This window comes from Sturnira hondurensis, unplaced genomic scaffold (assembly GCF_014824575.4).
Source record: "Sturnira hondurensis isolate 20B ecotype Veracruz unplaced genomic scaffold, ASM1482457v3 Scaffold0008782, whole genome shotgun sequence".
NCBI classification, from domain to species: domain Eukaryota; kingdom Metazoa; phylum Chordata; class Mammalia; order Chiroptera; family Phyllostomidae; genus Sturnira; species Sturnira hondurensis.
This window is the reverse complement of record NW_028081413.1, coordinates 2,888,941-2,915,374: the sequence shown is the minus strand read 5'-3', so window position 1 is coordinate 2,915,374 and position 26,434 is coordinate 2,888,941. Positions and strand designations below refer to the sequence as shown.

The 26,434-nt window shown below is 39.6% G+C and overlaps 2 protein-coding genes across 2 annotated transcripts in view; one reads left to right on the top strand and one right to left on the bottom strand.

Moving 5' to 3' along the window:
- The window catches only part of FAM98B (family with sequence similarity 98 member B), a 41,065-nt gene extending 29,546 nt beyond the window's left edge, over nucleotides 1–11,519 (top strand). Inside the window, exons 7-8 of the mRNA XM_037056105.1 lie at nucleotides 5,523–5,690; nucleotides 9,116–11,519. Of these exons, the coding sequence (XP_036912000.1) occupies nucleotides 5,523–5,690; nucleotides 9,116–9,469 (522 nt within the window). The 3' untranslated portion in view covers nucleotides 9,470–11,519. The remainder of the gene's footprint in view (nucleotides 1–5,522; nucleotides 5,691–9,115) is intronic.
- Nucleotides 11,520–14,136: 2,617 nt separating this feature from the next.
- Nucleotides 14,137–26,434, bottom strand: part of RASGRP1 (RAS guanyl releasing protein 1) — an 84,745-nt gene continuing 72,447 nt past the window's right edge. Inside the window, exons 15-17 of the mRNA XM_037056104.1 lie at nucleotides 25,702–25,854; nucleotides 23,438–23,823; nucleotides 14,137–16,064 (exon numbers count right to left, since the gene is read on the bottom strand). Coding sequence (XP_036911999.1) covers nucleotides 15,930–16,064; nucleotides 23,438–23,823; nucleotides 25,702–25,854 — 674 coding nt within the window. The 3' untranslated portion in view covers nucleotides 14,137–15,929. The remainder of the gene's footprint in view (nucleotides 16,065–23,437; nucleotides 23,824–25,701; nucleotides 25,855–26,434) is intronic.

Genomic DNA, 26,434 nt, shown 5'->3' with positions numbered 1-26,434 from the left:
AGTCTAGTTTCATTTTTTTGCATGTATCTGTCCAGTTTTCCCAACACCATTTATTGAATAAACTATGTAGAGTCCATTGTATGGGCTTGTTTCCTCTGTTGAATATTAATTGGCTATAAAGGTGTGGGTTTATTTCTGTGCTGTGTATTTAGTTCCATTGATTATGTGCGTGTGTTTGTGCCAGTACCATGCTGTTTTGATTACTATGACCTTGTAGTGTAGTTTGATGATAGGTAGCGTGAGTCCTCCAACTTTGTTCTTCTATCTCAGGATTGCACTTGATATGTGGGGTCTTTTGTGGTTCCATAGGAATTTGTGAAATTTGTTCTAGTTCTGTGTAATATGTCATTGAAGTCTTGATAGGAACTGCATTGAATGAATAGATAGCTTTGGGTGGTATGGACATTTTAATGATATGAATTCTTCCAATCCATGAACACGCTGAGTGCTCCCACATCTCTATCTTCTTCAATTACTTTCTTCAGTATCTTATGATTTTCTGAGTACAGGTGTTTTGTATCCTTGGTTAGGTTTATTCCTAGGCTTTTTATTCCCTTTGAAGCAATTGTGAATGGTGTTGTTTTCTTAATTTCTGCTTCTGTTAGTTCATCATTGGCAAAAAAAATGCAACTGATTTCTGGATATGAATTTTGTAGCCTGCTACTTCACTGAATCATTTATCAGTTCTAGTAGTTTCTTGGTGTAATCTTTGGGACTCTGTGTACAGTATCATGTCATCTGCAAATACAGTTTTACTTCTTTCTTTCCAATTTGGATGCTTTTTCTTCTTCCTTTTTGTCTGGTTACTGTGGCTAGGAAGTCCAGTTCTATGCTGAGTAAGAGAGGTGAAAGTGGACCTCCCTGTCCTGTTCCCAATCTTAAGGGGGGCACTTGTAGTTTTTGCTCATTGAGTATGATGCTGGCAATGGGTTTGTCATATATGACCTTTATTATGTTTAGGTATGTTCTCTCTATGCATAGTTTGCTGGGGGTTTTATCATAAATGGGTGCTGGATTTTATCACATGCTTTTTGTGCATCTATGGATATGATAATGTGGTTTTTATCCTTCAGTTTGTTTATGTGGAGAATCACATTTATTGATCTGCAAATGTTGTGCCAACCTTGCATTCCCAGAATAAATCCCACTTGATTGTGGCGAATGATCTTTTTGATGCATTGCTGTATTCAGTCTGCTAATACTTTGTTCAGGATTTAGCATCTATGTTCATCAGGGGTATTGGTCTATAATTTTCCTTTTTTTTTGTAGTGTGTTTGTCTGTTTGGAATTAGGCTAATGCTGACCTCATAAAATGAGCTTGGGAGCCTTACCTCCATTTGAATTTTTTGAAACAGTTTCAGGAGAGGTATTATTTCTTCTTGGAATGTGCAGCAATATTTGCCTGTGAAGCCATCTGGTCCAGGGCATTTGTTTGTTGGGAGTCTCTTGATTACTGCTTCACTTTCACTAGGTGCAATCTGTCTTTTTCAGATTCTCTGATTCTTCCTGATTCAGTTTTGGATGATTGTATGTTTCTTGAATTTATGCATTTTGTCCAGGTAGTCCAGTTTGTTGGCATATAGTTATTCATAATATTTTCTTACAATCCTTTGTATTTCTTTGGTATCAGTTGTTTCTTCTCTTTCATTTATGATTTTATTGAGGTTCTCTGTCTTTTTTTTTGATGAGTCTGATTAAAGATTTGTCGATCTGGTTTATCTTTTCAAAGAACCAGCTCTTCGATTCATTGTTCTTTTGTATGTTGTTTTTAGACTCTTAATTTTGTTTGTTTCTGCGCTGATCTTTATTATTTCCTTCCTTCTACTCACTTGGAGCTTTGTTGTTCTTTTTCAAGTTCCTTTGAAGTGTAAAGTTAGGTGGTTTATTACAGGTTTTCCTTGTTGTTGTTTTTTAGGTAGGCCAGTAAAGCTATGAATTTCCCTCTTAGGATTACTTTCCCAGTATCCCACAGATTTTGGATTGTTGTGCTCTTTTCATTTATTTGAAGGTATCTTTTGATTTCTTCCTTGATCTCGTTGACCCATTCATTGTTTAATAACATGTAATTTAACTTCGGTATCTTTGCATGATTTTTGGTGTTCTTGTGATTGGTTTTTATTTTCATAGCATTGTTGTCAGAGAAGATGCTGGATATGATTTCAATCTTCTTGGATTTATTGAGACTTGTTCTGTGTCCTCACATATTTTCTAGCCTACAAAACCTTCTATATGCACTTGAAAAGTATGTGTGTTTTGCTGCTTTGGGGTGAAATGCTTTGAAGATATCAATTACATACATTTGATGTAGTGTGTCGTTTAAGGCTGTGGTCTCCTCGTTGATTTTCTGCTTCGAATATGTATCCATTGAAGTCAATGGGATGTTAAAATCCCCAAGCATGACTGTATTTCTGTCAGTTTCTCCTTTTATGTTTATCAAGATTTGCTTTACACATTTAAGTGCTCTTATGTTAGTTGTGCAAATGTTTACTAGGATTGTATCCTCTTGTTGGATTGTTCTCTTATCAATATGAAGTTTCCTTCTTTCTCTTTTACTATAGCTTTGGTTTTGAAGTCTATTTTGTCAGATATAAGTACTGCTACCCCAGCTTTTTTCCTTTTTATTTGCGTTAAATATCTTTTCCAATGCTTTCCTTTTAGTCTGTGTGCATCTTTCAATCTGAGGTGAGTCTCTTGGAGGCAGCATATAAATGGGTCTTTTTTTCTTATCCATTTTGCTACCCTCTGTCTTTTGTTTGGAGCATTTAAGCAATTCACATTTAAGGTGATATTGATAAATACATAAAGTAGTTCCACTTTATTGTTAGACTGTTTTCCTCTGTTTTTACTTTTTTCTCTTCTTCCTTAAAGCAGGCCCTTTAACTTTTGTTGCAGTAATGGTTTTGTGTTTACAAATTCTTGTCGTGGATCCCTGCTCCTGGGGTCCTCAGCATTGTAGATGAGACACGACAAATTCACATGGACTACCGAGTCCTCTGGAGGAAAAGAGACGGCGTGGCTTCTCTCTCAAGAGGAGAAAAAGCCTCGGAGTGTCTTGGCCACACTCTCAAGAGGAAAGCGCCTTGACCCTTTTCTTGACAGGCTTTTATTGCATTCAATTTGCGCAGGAATACAGGGTGTATATGTAAATCTCGTCAATCATTATTAGGCAGAAATAATTAAACAATAGATAACATTCAGAGAACTCTGAGGGCTTATTTTGAGTCAGGGTTAAACGTTAAAGGGCCATAAAACTGGGGAACAAACTCATGTCCTTCTTGGACTCTTATCATTTAAATTGAGGGTATTAGCAAAGCAGGTTTCATAGGATTTTATGCATTCTTTCTTAGGCCTGATAGCCCTAGGGAATCAGCCCTTTCCAGCACAGAGCTGCACCCACCTCCATCATTGTTTCAGGCTTAAGTCAGTCAGGGGAGGTAAAGCAGCCAAGAGATTAGGAGACTTCTTGCAGACAGAATGAAGACTCAGGCTATGTCAAAGCCGAGGGGTGAGGGTCCATCACCCCCTTTTTCTATGGCCCCTCAAGTCCTTTCCTGGGGGCCCCTTTGCAACCATGCCTGTCTTAAGTCATCCCTCTTTTGCAGAATCTTACCCGCCATTGGGTAACCAGTCATTTGCTTGAGGCCAAGCAGGGTGAAGAGAAAGAGGGCAGAGGTGATGTCCTTACAAAGAAGATAAACTTTGTCTCCTAAGTGGCTTATGGTCCCAAGGCCCTTTACTCAGCCTTAGCCATGGGGGATTATAGCTTCTGAAACTAGGCAACAGATTTCTTTAGCTGTTTCTTGTCTGGGAAACTCCTCTTCTCTCCTTCAATTTTAAATTATATCTTTGCTGGGAAAAGTAGCCTTGGTTGTAGGTACTAGGTTTTCATCACCTTTAATACTTCATGCTATTCCCTTCTAGCCTCAAATGTTTCTCTTGAGTAATTGGATGCCTTTCTAATTGGTGCTCCCTTGTAGGTAACTACCTGCTCTTCTCTTGCACCTTTTAGAATTCCTTTCTTGTGTTAAATTATGATGTGTCTTGGTGTAGGAGCATTTGGGTGCACCTTGTTTGGGACTCTCTGAGTTTCCTGGACTTAGGACTTTTTCTTTCACCAGATAAGGTAAGTTTTGGTCATTATTTCTTGAAATAGGTTCTCAGTCCTTTGCTCGCTCTCTGCTCCTTCTGTATTCCCATGACGTAGATGTTAATATACTTCATGTTGTCCAAAATGTTTCTTAAGCTCTCCTCTTTTAAAAAAAAAATCTGTTTTTCTTTTGCTGTTCTGCCTGTTTTTTTTCCCCCCTTGTCTTCCAAGACACTGGTTTAATCCTCTGCTTCATCTAACCTACTGTTTATTCCTTGCAATGTATTATTATGTTTAGATATTGCATTCTTTATTTCTGAGTGGTCCTTTTTTATGGTTTTTATGTGTTTTTTTTCATGCTGTTAAGTATCCTTATAGTCATTACTCTAAACGCTCTATCTGATAAATTGCTTTCCTTCGTTTCATCTAGTGCTTCTGGAGCATTCACTTGTTCTTTCATTTGGGACCTGTTTCTTGTCTTCCCGTTTTGGCTACTTTGTATTTTTGGCCTGAGCTGTTAAACTCCTCAGTTGTTAATATCACCAAGCTGTAATCAGCAGCCAAGCTTAAGCCTAACACAGAGTGAGGAGCAGAGTAGTTTTGCAAGTGGAGGTACTGCTTTCTCTCGGGCTGATGCCGTTCAGAGAGGAGTACTCTGCCTGAGAGAGATGGCCCCTGCAGTAGGGGGAATGATTCAGCCCAGGGCTCCCGGTCATTGTTCCTTCTGCCCTCTACCCAGAGACACCAACCCCAGACTCTCCTCTAGAGTCTCTAGTATACTTTGCCCTCCCTTCCCTGGAGCCCAGGATCAGTGGCTACAACTGCAATTTTGTGTATTGGCCCTTTGATAGGCTTTCTGCGTTTCTAGAAGTCTCTCCCTGGGAGAGAGAAGCCCTGCTGCTTTTCACAGCTGGATGTTATCTGGGTTCCTTTCTGGCTCTGGTGCCGTTGACTAAGCAGTGCAGCTTGGGGTTTAGACCCTACACGTCTCAGGGGCATCCTGCTAGCCACTGAAATATCCTTCTGGCACTTCAGCTGCTGCCAGTGGGAGCCCAGCAAGCCTTCTCTCTTCTCTTCCATGTTACCTGCCAGTCACATTGTGAAGTGGTTTCTTCTGTCAGTCTGTGGTTATAAGGTTTCTCTCCAGCTAGTGACCAGTTGGTTATTCCGGATGATTTCTCTGCAATTTAGTTGTAATTCCAGATTGATCCTGGGAGGAGATTAGTGTAGCCTCCACTTACTCCTCCACCATCTTGGATCCTCACCCTAAAAATCAGTGTTAGTTTTTAAGGAGTCAATAGTGGTAGCTGTATATTCTTTTAATATCTGTTGGTTTACTTTTTCATTCTACATACAAAGTGTCAGATATTTATGATTGTCATTGCTCTTTTATTGAAATGTTCTTTGGTTTCTTTCCCCCCTTTTTGACATTTAGGTGAAAACAGATGACATAGCAAGAATTTATCAGCCTAAGCGTTACGCTTTGTCACCCAAGACAACGATTACATTGGCGCATTTACTCGCTGCTCGTGAAGATCTGTCCAAGATCATTAGGACGAGCAGTGGCTCCAGCCGGGAGAAGACGGCATGCGCCATTAATAAGGTTGGTCTTTCTTTCAGTGTAGTGGAGCGTGAATCTTTAATTTCCTCATTTGGTATTTTTATGGACCTTAATCTATTTATTTTTATGTCCTGACGAACTAGAAAATTCAGTTCATCCAGGCTTAGTTATGCGTGTGTATGTTTATTTGAATTTTTGTATTTGTAAATTAAACCAAAGTTTTATCGGAATTAGAGGAATTAAGAATTGTTTTTATTAATAGCTTTAGGAAGAATTATTGACCATTCCAAAAAAGTAATCATTCTTTGTCATTGAAAATCTGTAGGAATCGTTTCAGTTACTGACAGGCGCCTCTCATCCTTGGTGTAAAGGGAGGTGAACAGCACTTTGGTGTCATACAGATCTGGGCGCATGTCCTAGCCCTGTCATTTACGTAGAGGAGTCTATGTCAGTGACAGAGCAAGTCATTTCTTGGGCAAGTCACTGAATCTCAGGGAGGTTTCCTGATTCAGAGTATAGACCCACTTCTCTGAAAGTGCTCTAAAACTCAGAGAGTCTGTAGTGTTTTTACTGCAGGAACGACAGTAAACTAATCTGGAGCATTGGGCAGCTCCACTAGAATGTACTCTTCATTTAGAGCACTCTGTGTCAGATTTTATTACAAAAAAGCGAAAACCTCCAAAGTATGCGGTTTGGATCATGTTAAAACATCATTTCTCACTCAGTGTAGTGAGATAGGTATTCTTGATGTAGGCTGCCTTGCCGGAGGGATGGTTTTTTATAAAGTCAACTTGGCTAATTATTGCTTGATAAGCACGAGGTGTTCCTGCTGCCTACTTCCATTGTAGATCAGCCTCCTCTATCTTCTGGAAGTGTTTTCTCTTTAAATAAGCATGGGCGCAAAAGTAGGTTTACAGTTGTGAATACACGAAATACAGAGTTTATTCTTGTATTATTTAGTTTACTATTTTTCATATGAACAATTGTAAACCTACTTTTCCCACCCTGTATGTTACTTAATACCTAGTAAATACCAGGCTATTTATTCTTGCTACATCAAGAGTTCTCTTTCTTTAAGTGAAATTGCCCATCCCTTTTCTGAGTTTATAATTTATAGTCTAGTTATTTGAGGATGGTCTTTTTTTTTTTTTTACATTTAAGGGAACGATTTCTTGCCATGATAAACCAGAAACTGAAACAGTTGAAAGAATGTGGTTAAACTTAACCTTCAAGGGAAATAAGAGCGTCAAACAAAGCCACTGTGTGTAGAAGCTCATGATTGGTTAGGGGGCAAAGATGAGGATGACAACATTCAGTCTGGGTGTCTGTGGCCCCTCACCAGCAGCTCTCCCCTATCCTTTCCGTCTGAAGCATCTGCTTAACCCAATGGCTCTTCCTTCTCTATTGCAGGTATAAGCCAACCCAATAAGTATCCCTTTGGACATGATACAAAGCTAAGAAAAAGTTTATAAATTTTACTCCAGGGTGGAAAGTGTGTGCATAACCAACTCAGCACATATTGTGTGCCATCAAAGCACATGGTAGCAGCTTGAATCAAATCTGTGATGCTACTGTGTGTGAGACCTGTTATGTGGCCCTGTAGCTAGGTCAGTGTTCCTAATTTACAATACCAAAATATCAGTGTGGCAGGATAATTTGTGAACTCCAGATTTTCTAAGTACTTCTCAGAGGCTATTGAAGTGACATAGAAGAGAGCTGTGTCTCAGAAACCGAGGGAGTGGGGAAGAACATTGATGGGTTCTTTTGGGGACTTTCTCAGCGGGTACAGAGGAGAACAGAGCACATTAGAACATCTGTTTGGAGGCAGTCGTATGATCAGTTCTTGGAGCAGCGTCTCCATATACCCACCAAAGGAGCGTGTTGGTGGAGAGACCACTGAGAATACCAACCCAGAAAGCTGTTTTTGGGTTTGGTAATCAGGACATGATTGCTGACTTGCAAAGAATGTTTATGTACTGTGAACCTTACTACCCCACAGTGAGAGTGTTGTACTTTTTGTGTTTTTATTTAAATATGATCTCCACATTACTAAAACATAGTTTTGGTGAGAATCAACTGAAGTAGAACCTAACTGATTCATAGGTTAGTTTGGTTGAGGAAGTTACTTTTACCTTCTTTCCCTGGAAGAGACTAGCAGGAAGCTACTGGCCTGTGGTCGGTGGGAGGGCCCCCTCTTCACTGCTGTCTGTCTGTCTCTGGGGCATGTGAAGTAGAGCCTCTCTATAGTTGTCTGGGGTCGCCAACCAGGTTGTTTGTTTGTCCCTCAGAGTGTTGTAAAGCATGGTTCAGGAAGGATAGCAGGACATTCTTTTCTTTTTTTTTTTTTAAGATTTTTTATTTATCTTTAGAGGGGAAGAGAAGGAGAGAAACATCAATGTATGGTTGCCTTTCGTGCGTCTCCTGCTGGGAATTGGCCTGCAGGGAACCGGCCTGCAACCCAGGCATGTGCCCTGACTGGGAATCGAACTGGGATCGTGTGGTTCACAGGCTCGCGTTCAATCCACTGAGCTACACCAGCCAGGGCTATTTTCTTTATAATGTAACAACTAGACCATCCCTAAAATTGAGCTTAAGTTTCTCAGGAGGAAGGAATACTTCACTGAGAAGCCTTGTCTCTCTTTGCGGTGCTGCCTTGGATTATAGTCATTATATTCATCTCTGACCTCAGTATATCCACGTTATCACAAATACTTTATACTTTGTTGAAATAAAAATGTGCTTAGAAATACAGTCTTTCATTGGGTAGTCCATTATCGAAATCAGTGGCAGTGGAAAATCCAGAGTTGTTTTTAAATACATGGTTATGAATTTATTAATTTGGGGTCTGTATTTTAATGTTTTACTAAACACTTTAATGTTTTGCTAAGAAGGTTTCTTATCGTGAATAGAAGTTTCTGCCCTGGCTGGCGTAGCTCAGTGGATTGAGCGCGGGCCTGCGAACCAGATGATTGTGGTTCGATTCCCAGTCAGGGCACATGCCTGGGTTGTGGGCCGGTTCCTTGCAGGCTAACTACCAGCAGGGGACGCACAAAAGGCAACCATACATTGATGTTTCTCTCCCTCTCTCCTTCCCCTCTAAAAATAAAAATAAGTAAAATCTTTAAAAAAAAAAAAAGTTTCTTCATCATGTTTGTTACAGAATTTGCTAAACAAATTTAAACAAGAAAATTTGCTAAACAGTTTAAACGAGAAAATAACAGGCCTTTAAGTTTCAGAAATATTTCTCTAGATTGTGTAAAACTAATACTGTATTATGAGGAATTTGTCATATATCACATTTATATTTTCATAATTAACTCATACTGTCATGTCTGATACTTTCATGTCCTTAAATGTTTGGCTTCTGTTTCTTTATTACAACAATAATTTCAATATCACTTGGGGCCTTTATGTAAATTTTAACGTTTAAAATATTAGAAACTGAAAGCTAATGTTTCTTCAAACAGGTGCTGATGGGAAGGGTACCCGACAGGGGAGGACGGCCGAATGAAATTGAACCACCACCTCCTGAAATGCCACCTTGGCAAAAGAGACAAGAAGGCGGCGGAAGGGGCGGTTGGGGTGGTGGAGGTGGTGGGAGAGGAGGGGGTGGGGGTGGCAGAGGAGGCGGAGGCTGGGGAGGCGGTGGGGGAGGGGGCGGAGGTTGGGGAGGCGGTGGGGGAGGTGGTGGCAGAGGAGGAGGCTTCCAAGGCAGGGGAGATTATGGAGGAAGAGGGGGCTACGGTGGAAGAGGGGGCTACGGTGGAAGAGGCTATGGAGATCCATATGGAGGAGGTGGCGGTGGCTATAGAAGATATTGATGACTACAGAAATTAGATAGCAGTGCGTACTTCTTGATAGATACGTTAGGCATAATGTTCTAAATAACATACTTGAATGTCACCTTTGAAGTAAACACCATGTTAGGTTCCTCGATATCATTCTTTAATTGGGTTAATACGTAAGAGTATTGTTTTATACTACCATTTCATCTCCTGGACAGAATGATGATTTTATTTTTATCATTTTGTGTACTCTTGAGCATGCTATGTCTTTTTAAAAAAACAAAACGAAAAATGAGCTTAAAACTATTTTTAAAAATGTAAATATTTATTACCATCAGACTTGGAAAATGAAAAGTATTTTATTGTCATGATTGAATTTAGATTGTTACCTGTATTTTATTCAGGTTTGAGACATAAATGAGCCCACTTGTTATTAGACTGTTGCCTCATCTGTATTCCTGTGTTTTATATTTGTTAATTTTACTTTACAAAATAGGGAAGGGGACCGACAGGTCTGTTCAGTAGGTAGTTGTCATGGCTTGTTTTTTCTTTTATTGGGAGAGATTCCTCTGTAGCTAGGTCAGTGTTCCTAATTTACAATACCAAAATATCAGTGTGGCAGGATAATTTGTGAACTCCAGATTTTCTAAGTACTTCTCAGAGGCTATTGAAGTGACATAGAAGAGAGCTGTGTCTCAGAAACCGAGGGAGTGGGGAAGAACATTGATGGGTTCTTTTGGGGACTTTCTCAGCGGGTACAGAGGAGAACAGAGCACATTAGAACATCTGTTTGGAGGCAGTCTTATGATCAGTTCTTGGAGCAGCGTCTCCATATACCCACCAAAGGAGCGTGTTTGGTGGAGAGACCACTGAGAATACCAACCCAGAAAGCTGTTTTGGGGTTTGGTAATTAGGACATGATTGCTGACTTTCAAAGAATGTTTATGTACTGTGAACCTTACTACCCCACAGTGAAAAATAAGGAAAGAGACTGATAGTTTTGTTGAATAGGTAGTTGTCATGACTTGTTTTTTTCTTTTATTGGAAGTGACTCCTCTGGACAGTTTTCTGTTAAAGTCCCATTAACTGAAGCCCGAGTCTACTTCTTGGTGTGCATATCTGATTTCTTTTCCAGCTGGATTTGAAATCTGTGATTTTGTTTGGCAAAGCACAGTTAGATTGAGGTTAGAATTAGTCTAAAGGCACAGAGACAGTAACCAGTTTTACATGATGCTGTAAAAAATATTCCTATTAGTTGTTTCTTCATCCATTGGGCCATTATTTTAGATATCAGAATATTAAAAAGCAGGCTGAACTGTATTACGTCTGATTATAGCAGTAATTTCCAGTCTTAATAGATCAGAGGTAGGGCCAAAGCATCCCTTCATAATTCTCATTCATAGTTAGACTTGGAAAACACAGGGTCAGGGAGGGCTTATCGGTGGTTGGGCCACTGAAGCAGTCAGAGGCTTGGTGAGCAGGGCTTGTGAGTCTGAATCACAGCACTTAGTCCTGGGGTGTTGTGGGCTAAGATGGTCCAAGGGTCTCAGGAATTGGTTTTTCCTCACTTCAGCTGAGGAACGTGATGCTTGAGCCCTGTGTGGGTCATTTCATAAAGACCTAAGTACAAGTGAAATTTGTTGAGAATTTATAGCAGGCCTACTGTGCATAGTTTAAGAGGTGGGCCAAGTAATGCATTTTTCTCTTACTATGGAGAGAGAGAGAAAGAGCTGCACAAATTTTTAAATTCCCACTGTAAAGTCCGTACCCTGGTGTAGGCTTCTGGTTAACACCTGTGCATAACAGCTCTCTGTGCTCCAACCAACTCAACAGGTAGGAAGCTGAGCACCAGTAGACAAACAGCATTTGATATGTGGCAGTTATGTTTTGTTTTATGGTAAACCCTGTGGTGAAATCTAAAATAATGTTAAAACTTTAAAAGTAAATATTGTGTGTACTGCAGTCTTGACCATGTGTTTTTCAAGATAACCCTTCAAAGAAATTTGTTCAGGATAGGAAGACAATTTGTTTTGGTTATTTGTAAACTTATTTTTAATGTGTTTATATTAAATAATAGACAATTTTATTTGTGATTGTCAGAGAATGTTTTCACATAATTAAGAACACACTTTTATTAGTGTCTGTGAACTCTGAAAAAGAATTTTTAAAAATACATAAGCAGATGCCAGCGGAGTAAAATATTTCGAGAGAGTTATTAGTTAAAACAGAAAATGTACATTTAAAACTTTTACATTTCTGCTTCCTTTCTTTTGGAAACGTTAGTTGCTGACACAGAAGGAGTTTACAATCCCTCCAGTTTTTATCAATGAAGATTTATGAGTAACGACAGAAACATCAATTTCTGTAAGGTACCTTTGTACCTTCATAGGGGAACTGTGGGATTGCCCACAGGACTCCCTGTAAGCCTCACCCTGGTTTAGCGCATGCTCTGGGAATGGTGTTGGAGCTGGACCACACACATTTACACATTCCCATAAACATCACCTGACTAAAAAGCTGGGTGGTCTAGACTCAAGTATCTCATCCTTTCCTCAAAGCTGAGATTTCCACGATAATCTTTGCTCAGTAAAAATTTCAGTTGTAGAAGTATGCTAAAGAATAACTGAAATAGCATAAGATAATCTGAGGCCTTAATGTGAAAGGCCATAATGTGAAAATGGTTTATAAATTGAATGCAATACAAATATGGAGTGTGATGAATGGTACTTCTTCTTCCTAAAGTCCAATACTTTTGTGCCTCCCCGTCATTCCATTTTGCCTGGTTCTCATTTTCATTTTTACCTATTACCTCATTTTCCCTCTTCTTTTTTTTTTTTTTCTCTTCATGCCTTGGTCTGGTCTTTGTTATCTAATAGCATCTCTAGATATATCTCGACTGGGAGTTTCTGGATTAAAGAAGGTAACTAGTCTCACATGTGGACCATAAAGAGAACGTGAGTCCACCATTGTGGCTCAGTTGTGGCTTAGTTGGTTGGAGCACCATCCCGTAAACTGAAAGGTTGCGGGTTTGATTCCTTCCTGGTCAGAGCACATGCCTAGTTGTAGGTTTGGTCCCTGGTTGGGGTGCACACAAGAGGGAACTGATTGATGTTTCTCTCCCCCTCTTTCTCCCTTCCACTGTCTCTAAAATCAACAAGCATGTTTTAAGATGAGGATTTAAAAAAAGAGAACATAGAACATAAGTCCTGCCCACATATAACCTACCACACCACTGCACGTCAGCTCAGCAAAAGAAGGGGTCCGTGTATTCTTTGAACCTATTTCCTTGTGTTTTGCAGGTCAGGGAAATTTTGACTCACTAAATAGAAAAAAAACCATTTTAAAACAAAAACATTTAATTACCTGTATTTGTGTCAAAAAAAAAGTTTGAAAATCCAGAAAAGATTTTTGACCAGAGAATGTTCTAAGCCATAACATTATTGTCTTGTAAGTTGCATAGGATATGGATATTTGGGATGGGAATTGTGGCTGGAGGAGAGGAAGTTTTTAATCTCTTTAAGTTCAGGTTATCAGAGTGACTTCATTATTTTGTATGAAGTATGAATGGACAAAATGATAAATATACTCACATCCGACTGTATCAGAAGGCGTTCCATACTGGAATTTGAGTGATTGGAAGTTTTCTCCCTTCTTCATTGGTCTGGTCAAACGGAAGTTGGGGATTAAGGGGCATCATGGCTGTATCTAATCACTAAGTAAGCATGAGCACAAATGAATTGCTCTGGATAGTCTGTCCATTAGACTGAACCATCCTCTACCAATTCTACCCACAGCTTCAAAGCTTCTGTACTTGCTAGTTTTCTTAGATAGAATTGTAAAATTAAAGACCAAGCCACAGAGAAATGACAACCTCACTTTTGTCTCCTTTGGTGTTAAGTATTTATAGACTTAATATTTGGGGGACACTTATGTCATTGTGCAATAAGATAGACAAGGTTGAATATTTCTGTACTCTTTGTGTTATAAAGAGATTTAGAAGAAATAATACTGAGTAATTGGTTGGCTCTGCTTTTCCTTTCAGGAAAACTGTTTGGTTAACACAGTACGGAAATGGTCTCAGCTATGGAGTCTAGTAAAAATTCAGGTGAAGCTTCTACATATTCACAAACTAGAAGAAATACAAAACATCTGTTGTGGGGATTCTAATGTATTTTATCATATAAATATTACACAAAGAAAACTTACATTAGGTATAAAAAAACTTTACAATCTGTACATGTTTTTTCCTTGCACTTCTTTTACATAATACATCTTTAGACAGAAATTCACAAATAGTAAAAATGCAAGTCAGTTACCAAAGCAAATGAGAAGTGACATTACTGTTAACAGAACAAAATTTGTCATTATTTCGGCAGATAAACATATGCCCAAACTTATTTTAAGTCAGTACAAGACACAAAAGTTTGTATCCTAGGCTTAACAAACCTATTATTTCTGTAGCTTCACATCAATAATATTAATTTACACATTGTACTTCTTGGCCCTGTAGGATGTAAAAACCTGTGATGAAATTACTGCTTCCTACCCATTTTAGTGATAAGTTCTGGAATGCCAGAGATCTTCTAGCCTTGCTGATGTGACTAAGGAGACCTTTTGAATTCCTATAAATTACAGAGTATTTACAGAGGAACTAACCTGGAGTTTGTATTTGGGGTAGAGGGGAAGAATGAAAAAATCTGTTACATGACCATGTTTAAAGGAAACAGCAGTACTGTTTCTGGTTTATCAGAGGAATAATAGTGAAGAATGTGAAATCTGAAGATGATCACAAACTCATGTTATCCATATAAGGTAGGTAGCCAAGTGCTTCTATAAATGTACATACCAGGTGGTGGGACTTTCCAGTTTGGATTTAGGAAAAGGGTGAGTGTGTGTGTAAAGCGATTCTTTAAAACACACCAAAAGCTAGTCACTAACTTTGTCACTAAAGCTCAATACAAGGAGGTATGCAGATCGGAGCCAGTCTTTCATCAAACTTCTTAAACGATCTGAATTCTCCAAGGAAACTACACTGTACATATGTGCTTTATATTCCGATTAAGACTCAGTGTTGTTGGCTTTAGGTTTGGAACTTCTAATTGTTGATACTATATTCTTGGCACGTTGGTCAGCTTGTTTATGAATTTCAAGTCAGTTTGGAACCAGGTTTTCCAAGCGTGGATGGTAAGTCCCCTCCCCTGACCCCCTCACAGAAGAAGACAATGATCGTATGAATTTTTTAGAGAAAGAGAGAGTCTGACAAAGGAGTTTATGAACAGTTGCCTGGACAACTAAATGAGCTCATCTGTCATTAACCTTCATTAACAGATAATCTGTAGGTCTCTTACATGTGATTTTGCCAAACAATATAATTTACATTGTGAGCAAATTCTTCACCTTACAACAAACTGAACTTTATACTTGTGAATTTCTATAAATGACTAAGAGTTGTTTAATTCACTTCCACATTTTATGGAGGAAAAAATTTCCAAGTCACATGCATGCCTGATATTATATACACATAATAAATATACATATGTACACTCTGTCAGCTGTTACTGAAGGCTCTGATCCAATTAGCTTATTTCTAAATAATATTAATAGTGAAGGCAGTATAAGCACAAGTTCAGCTCAAAAATAGTTACAATACTTAAAAAAAAGGTAAAGATGGCACATAAAGACCTAAACAGACTCTGTTCAAAAACAACAGCCGTAGAGTCCTAATTCTGTCCACTGTAGATTATATGAGGACAAACATGTTTGCATTATGTTTAGCTAATTAGGCAGTCATCTGTGAGAAGATATTGGCCATGTCTTCAGGTATTTGATTTGGTTACTTATTTTATTATGACTGTGAGACTAAAATTGTGAGTTGATCTGCGACTAGACATGTCATGTTTAACAGGCCCCCCACTATTTGTGCCTACGTCTCCAGAAGTTCAGTTCCAGGTGGATGTCCCCAGGTGTATGAGTGTGGCGAGGGAGGAGTGGGGAAAGGCTAACTGATTAGATTCGAGGTAGTGAATTGGGAACCAGATTCATGAAGAATGCTGGCATGTAGCAGAAGTGAATCTAATATAAGCAAGCTTTGGATGGCACAAAGTGAATTCCGCAGTTCACAGAGAACTCCAGGCAGATTCATTTTCCAGGGATTTTAGTTCTAAGGAAGAAGCAGCCGGGCAGGCTACTTACTTAGAAGCTACCTTATCCAAAAAACTATAGATGTGCTTTTATCACACTTTTGCTATTAGTTTCAGGGAAAACAGCTTTTGGTATGAATGGCAACAATCTTGCATTCTTCAGTTTTCCTTCCCTTTGACTCAGCTGAGTGGAAGAGAAAACAATACCTGCTGGGAAGAAAAGAGTAGCTTTTCTTTTTTAAAGTACCCCTTTTAAAGCTGGTCACTCCAAGGCTCCCTGGTGTTTCTGGTGATTGGCTTGTGAAGTGAGGTCTGTGATACACCCACCCACAGATTGTGCTCCTTGAGCTTCTGGGCTAAGAACAGTCACCTTGTTCCACTTGAGCTAAGACATGATTGCTTTTTGCAAGCTGGAGGCTTTCTATTTTCTTCTGTGCATATTTCAGTTGGATCTTCAGAGCATCATTATCTGCTTTTAGTGCGTTTATTTCCTAAAGTGAAAGGAAAATGAGGCATGTTAATGCAGCAGCAATGAATGGCAAATACAGTATCAGGAGTGTCACACTTGATTGGTGTACCCCATTCGTTGTGGCTGAGCATGAAAAACTATTTTCAAGATAGTTACTTTACCTTGAATAGAAAAGAACAAGTTAAATATCAAATGAGTATGTGCCAACAACAATTAGTTTTTGTTAATCGTGTCAAATATGTGAGTGGCTAACAGGCAGAATAGACCATTCCTGGGCAATAGGTGGGTAATGACAAAATCTTGGAGGTTGTGTAGCAGGGCACCTAAACTCGGCAGACCTAAACTCTGGTCAGCTTTGAGGTGTGAAAGCAGTGACTTGGATACTGTAATGTGAGAAAGCATAGTTCATTCACTCCTAAGTGTTCTTACCCCAAACCACTGAAAACTAATGGACTCTTTTAGTAAAGATAGGAGTTTTATCCCATCTTCTAAACTGAGATCTAGTTAACTAATTTTCAGTGATTTTAATTATATGGACAGCAGGTGGTTTCCAGTTTTGACTTTTTTAAAAAAATTGAAATATATTAGACATGTAACATGTAAATTTAAGATGTACAACATGTTAATTCAGTAGTTATATATTACAGTATGATTGCCATTGAAGCTATAATTAATACCTCTATTGTGTTACATACTTACCCTTTCTAGTAGTTGGCATAATTCTCGTCTGTTAGCAGGCTCGGAGATTGGAATACAACATTGTTGTCCATGACCTCTGAACTGTGCAGTACGTCTCCAGAGCTTATTCACTGCCTGTGAGTTTGTACCCGTAAACACCACCTGTCTTCTGCTCCCCTCCCACGCACCTCGCCTGGTCACCACCATTTCCTGCTCTGATTTTACAAGTTTGGCTTTTTAAAACTCTGTATATAAGTGATACAATAAGTACTTGTTTCTCTCTGACTTATCTCACTTAGCATGTGCTCAGGGTCCATCTGTGTGGTTACAGATAAGAAGATTTCATTCCTTTTTATGGATGAATAATATTCCATTGTGTATGTGTACTACATTTTCTTCATCCATCCATCCATCAGCAGACTTAGGCCGTTGTGTATCTTGGCTATTGTAAATCATGCTACAGTGAACATGGTGGTGCCTTTATAGTTTCGAGTTAGTGTTTCTGTTTTCTTCAGATAAATACCCAGAAGTGGAATTGCTGGATCATATAATAAACCTATTTTTAATTTTTGGAGGAACCTCTGTATTGCTTCCACTGTGGATGTATCAGTTTACACTTGTACCAACAGTGCACCAGGGCTCCCTTTCCTTCATGTCTTCGTCGGCACTTCCCGCTTGTTGTCTTCCCGACAGCCGTGCTGCCTGACAGGTGTGAGGTGCTCTTTCACTGTGGCTTTGGTTTCTACTTCCCTGATGATTAGTGGTGATGAGCACATTTTTGTGTACCTGTTGGGCATCTGTATGTGTGTCTTCTTAGGAAAAATGTCTGTTCTTCTGTCCATTTGTTAATCGAAATTTTTTCTTTGAGATTTACGAGTTTCAGATATCAATATTTTGGTATTAACCCCTTATATGATATATAGTTTGCAAAATTTTTCTTCAATTCTGTAGGTTGCCTTTATCATTTTGTTGTTTCTTTTGCTTTGTAAAAGCTTTTAAGTTTGATGGAGTATCATTTGTTGATTTTTACTACCATTTTTGCTTTTGGTGTCATATACAAAAAGATAATTGTCAAGACCAGTATCAAGGAACTTCTTCCCTGGGTTTTTTTTTTTTTTGAGGAGTTTTATAATACCAGGTCTTATGTTTAATTTTTTGATCCATTTTGAGTTAATTTTTGTGAGTTGTGTAAGAGAGATGTCTGGCTTCAGTACTCTGCATGTATTTTTCCAGTTTTCCCAAAACCACTTGTTGAAGATACTGTATTTTCCTCACTGGGTGATCTAGGCTTCCCTGTCAAATATGAGCTGACTGCGTAAACAGGGATTTAATTCTGGGCTCTCTTTGCTGTTCCACTGGTGCGTGGGTTCATTTTTGTATCGATACCATACTGTTTTATTACTGTAGCTTTGTAGTAGTTTGAAATCAGGAAGTTTGATATCTCCAACTTTCTTTTTTATCAGGATCACTTTGACTATTTGGGGTCTTTTGTGGTTCCATACAGTTTTTTAGGATTGTTTTACATTTTTTGAAGAATGCCATTGGTGTTTTGATGGGGATTGCATCGAATCTATAGATTGCTTTGGGCAATGTGGATATAACAATATTAATTCTCTAATACATGAACAAGTGTCTTTCCATCTGTGTCCTCTTCAGTTTCTTTCAGCAAAGTCTGGTAGTTTTCATTGTACAGATCTTTCACTTCCTTAGTTAAATGTATTCCAAGTATTTTGTTTTTGATGGTATTGTCAGTGGGATAGTTTTATTCCTTTTTTAAATGTATAAAAATGGAACCAGTTTCTGGATGCTGATTTTTGTATCCTGCAGTTTCCCAGAAATTATTGATTAGTTCCAGCGGTTTTGGGTTGCATCTTTGAAGTTCTATATACAGATAATATCTGCAGATAATGACAGTTTTACTTCTTCCTGTTTGGGGTGACTTTTCTTTTTTTGCCTAATCACTCTAGCTAAGATTTCCAGCACTATACTGAATAAGCGTGGTGAGAGAGAGCTTCCTTGTCTCTTTAGGATCTTAGAAGAATAGCTTCAAATTTTCCTCGAATACAAAGTTCATTCGCTGTGGGTTTGTTGTATATGGCCCTTATCATGTCCTGTTCCTTCTGTGCCCAATCTGCTGGTTTTGTCAAATGCATTTCTGCACTGAGATGATCATGTGATTCTTATGTTTCATTGTATTAATATATATTACATTTATCAATTTGCATATGTTGAACCATCCTTGCATCCCAGGGATAAATCCTACTTGGTTATCGTGTATAATCTTTTTTCACATGTTCTTGAATTTGGTTTGCTAATATTTTGTTGAGAACTTATATATCTTTATTGTCAGTGATATTGGCCTATAGTTTTCTTACATCCTTTTTTTTTTTGAGATTTTATTTATTTGTTTTTAGAGGGAAAGGGAGGGAGGGAGGGGGGGAATGGAAGGAGAGAGGGAGAGAAACAGTGCGTGGTTGCCTCTCATATATCCTGACTGGGAATCGAACCGGTGACCCTTTGGTTCACAGGCTGGTGCTCAATCCACTGAGCAGCACCAGCTAGGACTCTTGTGGTGTCCTTATCTGTCTTCGGTATCAAGGTAATGCTGCCCACATAGAATGAGTTTGAGAAGAATTTGTGTTAATTTTTCTTTGAATGTTTGGTAGAATTTGTTAGTGAAGCCATTTGATCCTGGGGTTTCTGTGTTGGGAGGTTTTTCATTACTGTTCAGTCTCTCTGCTCATTATTGGTCTGTTCAAATTTCTGTTTCTCCCTGATTCTGTCTGGGCATAGATTGTGTATTTCTAGAAATTTATCCACTTCTTTTCAGTTATCTAATTTGTTGGCATATAATGTTCATAATAATCTCTTATGGTCTTATGTATTCGTGTAGTTGTAATGACTCCTTTTGTATTTCTAATTTTATTTGAGTCCTTTTTTCTTAGTCTGGCTAAAGGCTTGTCAGTTTTGTTTATCTTTTCAGAACCAGCTTCTGTTTTCGTTGAGCCTTTCTATGATTTTTCTTGTCTCTGTTTCACTTATTTCCACTCTGTTATTTTTCTCCTTTCTGCTGACTTGGGCTTACCTTTTCCCCCCCAAGATATGTAAAGTTAGGTTGTTTGAGATCTAACTTCTTAAAGATATGCATTTATTACTAAAACTTTCCTCTCATAACTGCTTTTGCTATATCCCATAAGTTCTGATATGCTGTATTCCATTTTTATTTGTTTTGAGATAAATTTTTATTTCCCATTGGATTTCTTTGACCCATTGATTGTTCCATTTCCATATATTTGTAAATTTTCATATTTCCTCTTGTTGATTCCTAGTTTCATATCATTGTGGTCTGAAATTATAGTTGGTATGATTTCAGTCTTTAAATTTGCTGAGATTTGTTTTGTGCCCTATCATTTGGTTTATCCTGGGAAATGTTCCCTGTGCACTGAGGAAGAGTGTATATTCTGCTGCTCTTGGGTAGACTTTCCTATGTCTGTCTGTTAAGTTGGTTTGTAGCCTGTGGTTCAGTTTAACATTTCCTTGTTAACTTTCTGACTGGATGATCTATCCATTGTTGACAGTGGGGTATTGAAATCCCCTACTATTATTATATGCTCTGTTCCTCCCTTTAGATCTGTAAGTAAGATCTGTAAGATTTGCTTGATACACTTCAGTGCTCCAATGATGGCTGCATATATATATTTAGAGTTGTTGTACCTTCTTTGTCTCATCATTGTTTTTGGTTTGAAGTCTGTTTTGACTGATATGAGAATGGCTACTGTGTTTCTGGAATATCCTCTTCTATCTCTTCACCTTGAGCCTGTGTGTCTGTAGAGCTAAAATGAGTTTCCGACAGGTAGCAAGCTTAGTGGTGGATCTTTTTTTTTGAAATCCGTATGGCTACTCTGTGCCTTTTGATTGGTGAATTCAATCTATTTATATTTGGAGTGACTGCTGATATTTAAAGGACTTACTATAGCCATCTTATTTTTTGCCTTCTGGTCATTTCTCCTTCCCTCTGTTTACCTTTGTCAGGTGGTGGTTTTCTGTGGTAATTAGCTCATTCTTCCCTTAACTCTACTTTAGATTTTTGCTTTGTAGTTACCTTGTGGCCTATAAAAAATGTATCATCAATAAAATAGCCCTTTTTGTGCTGGTAGTACCTTCATTTGCCTTAAGTTTCTACCCTTTTATGTTTTTGATGTCACAGTTTACCTCTTTTTATGCTGTGCATTTATTGAGAAATTAGATAATACTCCTTAAGTCTTTATACTATAATTAAGTGGTTAACACAACTTTCTAATACATAGTTAGTTTTCTAATTCTGTTTATTTTTCACCTCTGCTAGGGTAGTATGGGAGAGTAGGCAATGGGACAACTGGGGCCAGCAGGCAGTTGTCCCAGTACTCTGGTCCGTAGGGTCGGTGTGCTTTTTGTTTAGAGTTCAAAGCTCCCAGTGAGCTTGCATGGGGCTATAGGTGAGTCATGGAAAGGGTTTTACTTAATGGGAAAGTGGAGCTCATTGTTTTTCTAAGACACAATTGTGGATTCTTGTTCGTAGGCCCCTATGACAAGGATAAAAGGAAAGAGGCAACTGGGATGATGGCGACAGGGCTTATGGATTCTGTATTGGTGGGTAGGAATTATTCTGGACCTACCTCTTCGGAAATATTTCTGCCACCCACTTCTTACATCAAGCAGTCATTATTGCCAACTACATTGGTCCTTTTCATAGGCATGTAATGTGTCAATATCTGAAACAGACTGTAAAGAGACATATAGAACCCTGGCCCTGTATTTTATATGTCAATATCTGAAACAGACTGTAAAGAGACATATAGAACCCTGGCCCTGTATTTTATAGAGGACTGAACAGGTCACAGAGCTTAATAGCTGGTTACAAGAAACATCCGGGAATAGAAATACAAATCTTTGTAAAGTTCTTTCTACTCTGTTGAGTTCACTTTTCAAGATGTTTTTTTCATTTTTTTAAAGATTTTATTTATCTCCAGAGGGGAAGGGAAGGAGAGAAATGTCAATGTATGGTTGCCTCTCGTGAGGCCCCTGCTGGGAGCTGGCCTGCAACCCGGGCATGTGCCCAGACTGGGAATCGAACCGTGATCCTCTGGTTCGCAGGCCCGTGCTCAGTCCACTGAGCTACACCAGCCAGGGCTGTCATTTTTTTTTTCCCACTTACTTGTGGTAGTTTCTACTTCTGAAGAGAGAGGGCTTTGTGGAGCCCGCATTTTGCCGCCTTCTGACTTACTTAAAGCACATCTTAAAAATACTCTGAGCAAGAGAGTACCTTTTATCCAGAAAATCTGTTCTTTTGTTCACATTCCTCCTAATACTGTGTTCCAAGCACCAAACCAAGAATTTCTTACTGTGTTACCCACATAACTTGTTTCTTCAAATGTGCCTCTAAGTCAGTTCCTGGGAGTCTGACTGGGAAGGTACAACACTGAGAACAAGATAGGAAATCCTGAGGCTGTCTTGGAGTTTCACTGTGTACTATGCAGATTTATTCGAGGAATTCTGCCTAGGTGGATGTTAGCTTTATTGTCGTAATGATAGGCCTCCAAAAACACATTGCCAGTTTTGATGCTTTAGGGGTTGAGGGGAAGGCAGAGAGGCACTCTTCCCCTTTCTTGAAGTGAATGATAATGTTGGATCTAAGGTAGCCTATCTCTAAAATGATGTACCGTGTTTTGCTGTGTATAATACATGGGATTATTATGCCTGTTACTATACCCATGGTGTGTAATCATTACACCCATGTGATAATGCTCATCCTTATTTTTGCCCTCAAAAATTTGGGCAAAAAGGTACATATACAAGGCAAAATACAGTAACTTACCTGCCATCAGTTAAAAAAACCAAACCACTGACAAGAAGTCTAAGCCAGCTCACCGTAAGTAAGCTTTGCACTCTAAATAAAAAGAACTACAGAGTATTTGGAAACTGCCTGTTGTTCCATCTCTCACTTTCCCAGCTTTCTTCTTTTTCTTTAAACCTCAGTCTCCCCTTCTCTCAAATCTTTGGCACTGTATTCCCCAAATCCTGTTCTCCTTTTCCTAGTAAACCTCGCTTTGCCTCCATCAGGTACCTTATTAGACATTGTGAGCCTGACAGGAACGAGCAGCGCCCGCTGGCACAGTTTTTATCATTTTACAGAGCATACAGCTGTGTTATATTCAGCTGTTCTAATACATATAGAGAGCAGATCAGCACATTACCTGATGTGTTGGAAATTATTCCCCTCGTTTATATTTAAGAGTGAAGCTTTTTCTTTGGTGAGCTATACTTTTTTTTGGTAGCACAACCTAGGCAACCATGAAAGCCCCGAAACATAACCCTGATGAACAGAGTAAAAATTACAAGGAAGGAGGACTTAGGTAAGTTCCAGCTAGAAAAGGGGTGTGGGGTCAGCACAGTCACACTGACCAGTAGGAACTTCTTCCCCCCTCAAGGAGCCTGCTGTGAAGAGTGTGGGCACTGGCACTCTGAAGTGGCGCCTTTATGGCGACGGCGAGCCCTGGACGTACTCTGTTCCACTCCTGTAAGTAAATCGGGGCCTACACTGGTTTCTTTGAGAGAAAGCCAGAATCCCTTTTTTTCCCTTTATTCTCCTGGCAATCGACCTAGTCTGAATCTTGTTTATATGCCCTTGCCTAGTTGAGGCCCGCTTCTCAGAGAGTCTGGAAAGAAAGGGGAAGGTACCTGTTCCAGCTCTTGGTAGGTTGGGAGTCTGAGGTGGTGGAGCTCCTCCTTTGATTTTATGAGGGAGTCTTTATTCTCCCACTTGACAAAAGCCCGCTTTCTGACCAAGACTGGGCTGGGACAGGGAGACGTCGGGCTGGGAAGCACATACAGAGTGTCCTGGGCTGTCTTCCGTGGGGAAGACAGGGCGAAAGGACCAGAAGGGCCCTCGCTGCCAATCCAGGCCAGCAATTCTGTCTGCGTGGCCTTGTGGGCCACAGTCCTCTTCAGCCGAACAGAAATCTTCTGTGAGGACACCCCCATGAGCATGATGGTCCGATCCTTACTTTCTTCACCTTGTTCCACAGCCTCCCCATTAGGGAATGTGAAAGGTCCGTCCTCGGGTGCTGTAGGGAGATACATGACATGTTAGTACTCTAGTCCAAAAAAGTAGACTCAAGATGGGTGCATTTGTTGCAAATGAGATCTTTCTTACTGTCACAGGAATTCCCCAGGCCCCACGTGTAGGCGTGAGGGGGACTGAAATTCAGGGGCTTTGCTGGCCATGCCCGGGTTGCTGGTATTGGGCTGCATCCACCCTGAGGAAAGGGCATTTTGTTCCTATTTGCACAAAGGTTGCTTAGAGAGTTTGTTTCTCCAGAAAAACTGACCCCCTGCCGCCTTAATGTTTCATAAATTAAAGAGGGCAGGGTTGATACATAGGCTGAAACATTTCATAAATACTTCAATAGGCCCTGGGATTTGGTCCTGAGACAGGCAGTCTTGATCAGCTGGTAGGAATTGTCTCTGGCACCAATTAGCCCATTTGTGCAATAGGCACAGCTTAACTCTGAGGGGGAAGTTCTGGGTTTGTGTAAGTGTATCCAAATGTACTGCCCTCACTTAATCAGAAAGGGGAGCGGAGTCACTCTGGTCTTCTTCTTTGAACTGGCACTGGGACCCAGGACCCAGCCTAGATATTAACCAAAAGAAATAAGTTCTCAAAAAACTAGAGTAGGGGCAGATGCATGTGAGATGGGGGTAGCTTTTAAGATAGCAGATCATCTGTGTTTACTGGTTTGCAAAGACTCAGCTGTAGTTTTAAAGTATACGTTTCTATTAAAATGTTGCATGTATATATTTCTATTATCAAGCTTTCCAGCCAAGACATTGGATTGATAGTCAGATGGCTTCTGGACAACAGTGGAAGTTCTGTACTTAGCGTTTGTAACCTGAACCAATAGCTGTAATGCCAGAAACCTTCTAAGGATCCTAGGTTAATTTTTTCCTAAGGGAACATAATTTAAATTAGCATTAAATATTTATCTAAACAAAGCTTAAAATTATAATTACTGTATTTTGCCGTGTATAGCGCGCACTTTTTTTACCTAAATGTTTGAGGGAAAAATAAGGATGTGCGTTATACACAGTAGTACTAATTCTGCATCTGTGTAAGTGGTTTTGATTCTTTGATGTATTAAAAGTAACTCTAGAAAGCAATAATGATACCTGAATGCAAAATAATGCCCCAGAATATCATAATAGGTTTTATATTTAAATAAATTGAATTTAAAAATTAAAATATTTTTTCCTGAAAGTTTGGGACGAAAACATGGATATGCATTATACACAGCAAAATATGGTATGCTATTATTAAGTACCAGAATAAATTGTTATACTCAACTCTAAAATAATTACACTGTCTCTTTTGGATCTGTATTATGGGTAATGATTTTTTTGTATTTCCATTTTCCAACTTTTCTGTAACACAGACTTTTTTTACCAGCCCAGATTGTAAACTCTGCTATTATTCAGGTCAAATTCCTAGACATACTAAAAGCTTCGGACAGAGTCTTAGGAACTCTCTTTCTTTTTAGAGCAAAAATAAAAAAGCAACAGTAAAGGAGTCCTTAAAATGGCAGGGCAGGGTCTATGGCATCACAGGGTTCTAAAAGTCAGAAGAGAGGAAATTTATAAAAACACACAAAGTAGGTGAGTATACAAACACATAGCCCCCCATCCAGATGTCACACTGAGGCTCAGTCCTTGACGCTGTTGTCTGCCATTTTTCTTCCATGAGAATTTGGATTTTATGTGACAACTGTGGTACCCAGAGACGATGTGTAAATCTTAAAATACAGGTTGCATAACATACAGGCCTGCCTTGCATAGTGGTATCTGCACTGCTTTCTATTAAGAGAGTAGGAAAGAGGTACTCTTTCCTCCCCGAAAGCCTCATCCTTCCCGTTTCACTTTCCAACAAGTGTTCCCAATGCCTAACTCACCATGGAGCAGATCTTTGGCTCCCAGGGAGCAGAGGTTGAACGTGGGCCCCACAGAAGTACTGTTCTCTGTGGGAGCTACTGAGTTCTTGGCGCGCTTCTTGCACTCGAACACAACCAGATCTTTGCACTGTTTGTGGCAGTTCATCCCGCAGTCTGTAGACAAGACACCCCGGTCAGAAAGTCTTTCACTGCTCCAGGGTCTCAAAACCGCATTCATACAGGGCCCTGTGGTCACATGTGCCTGTCCTATCTTCTGGACCTAGGACATCTAACATTCCTAATGAACCCAGCATTCTCGCTTGGTTGGTCAGTCCTGGGGGTCAGGGACTTGTAGCCCTCGCCAGGAGACTCAGAAGCAGGAGCAGCACCCTGTTGCCATGGAGGGAAGAGGTGGTGTCGTCGTTGTCCCACACATGCTGCCTACTCTAAGGGGGCCCTCTGGGCGCCCAGCTGTTAGGTCTTACTCTTTCTTGCGATAAAAGGTCTCTTTTCCTTCAGTCCTGAATTTTTCTAGTCACAAGGCAGGGATCTGTTGATAAAAGGAAAGCTGGCAAGGGCCTTTGGTAATCACTTCTGTTGCAAACGTGATTCGATACCTTTCATGAGGGATCCACCTCTCCATGGCCGTATGAGAGCATAGTCTCCTAGCAGCCATCCCTGTTTCCAGGGCAGAGAGAGGGTCTCATAAAGGGAACTGCGTAACTGCTCACCCAGGTGCTCGTCTGTATGGTGG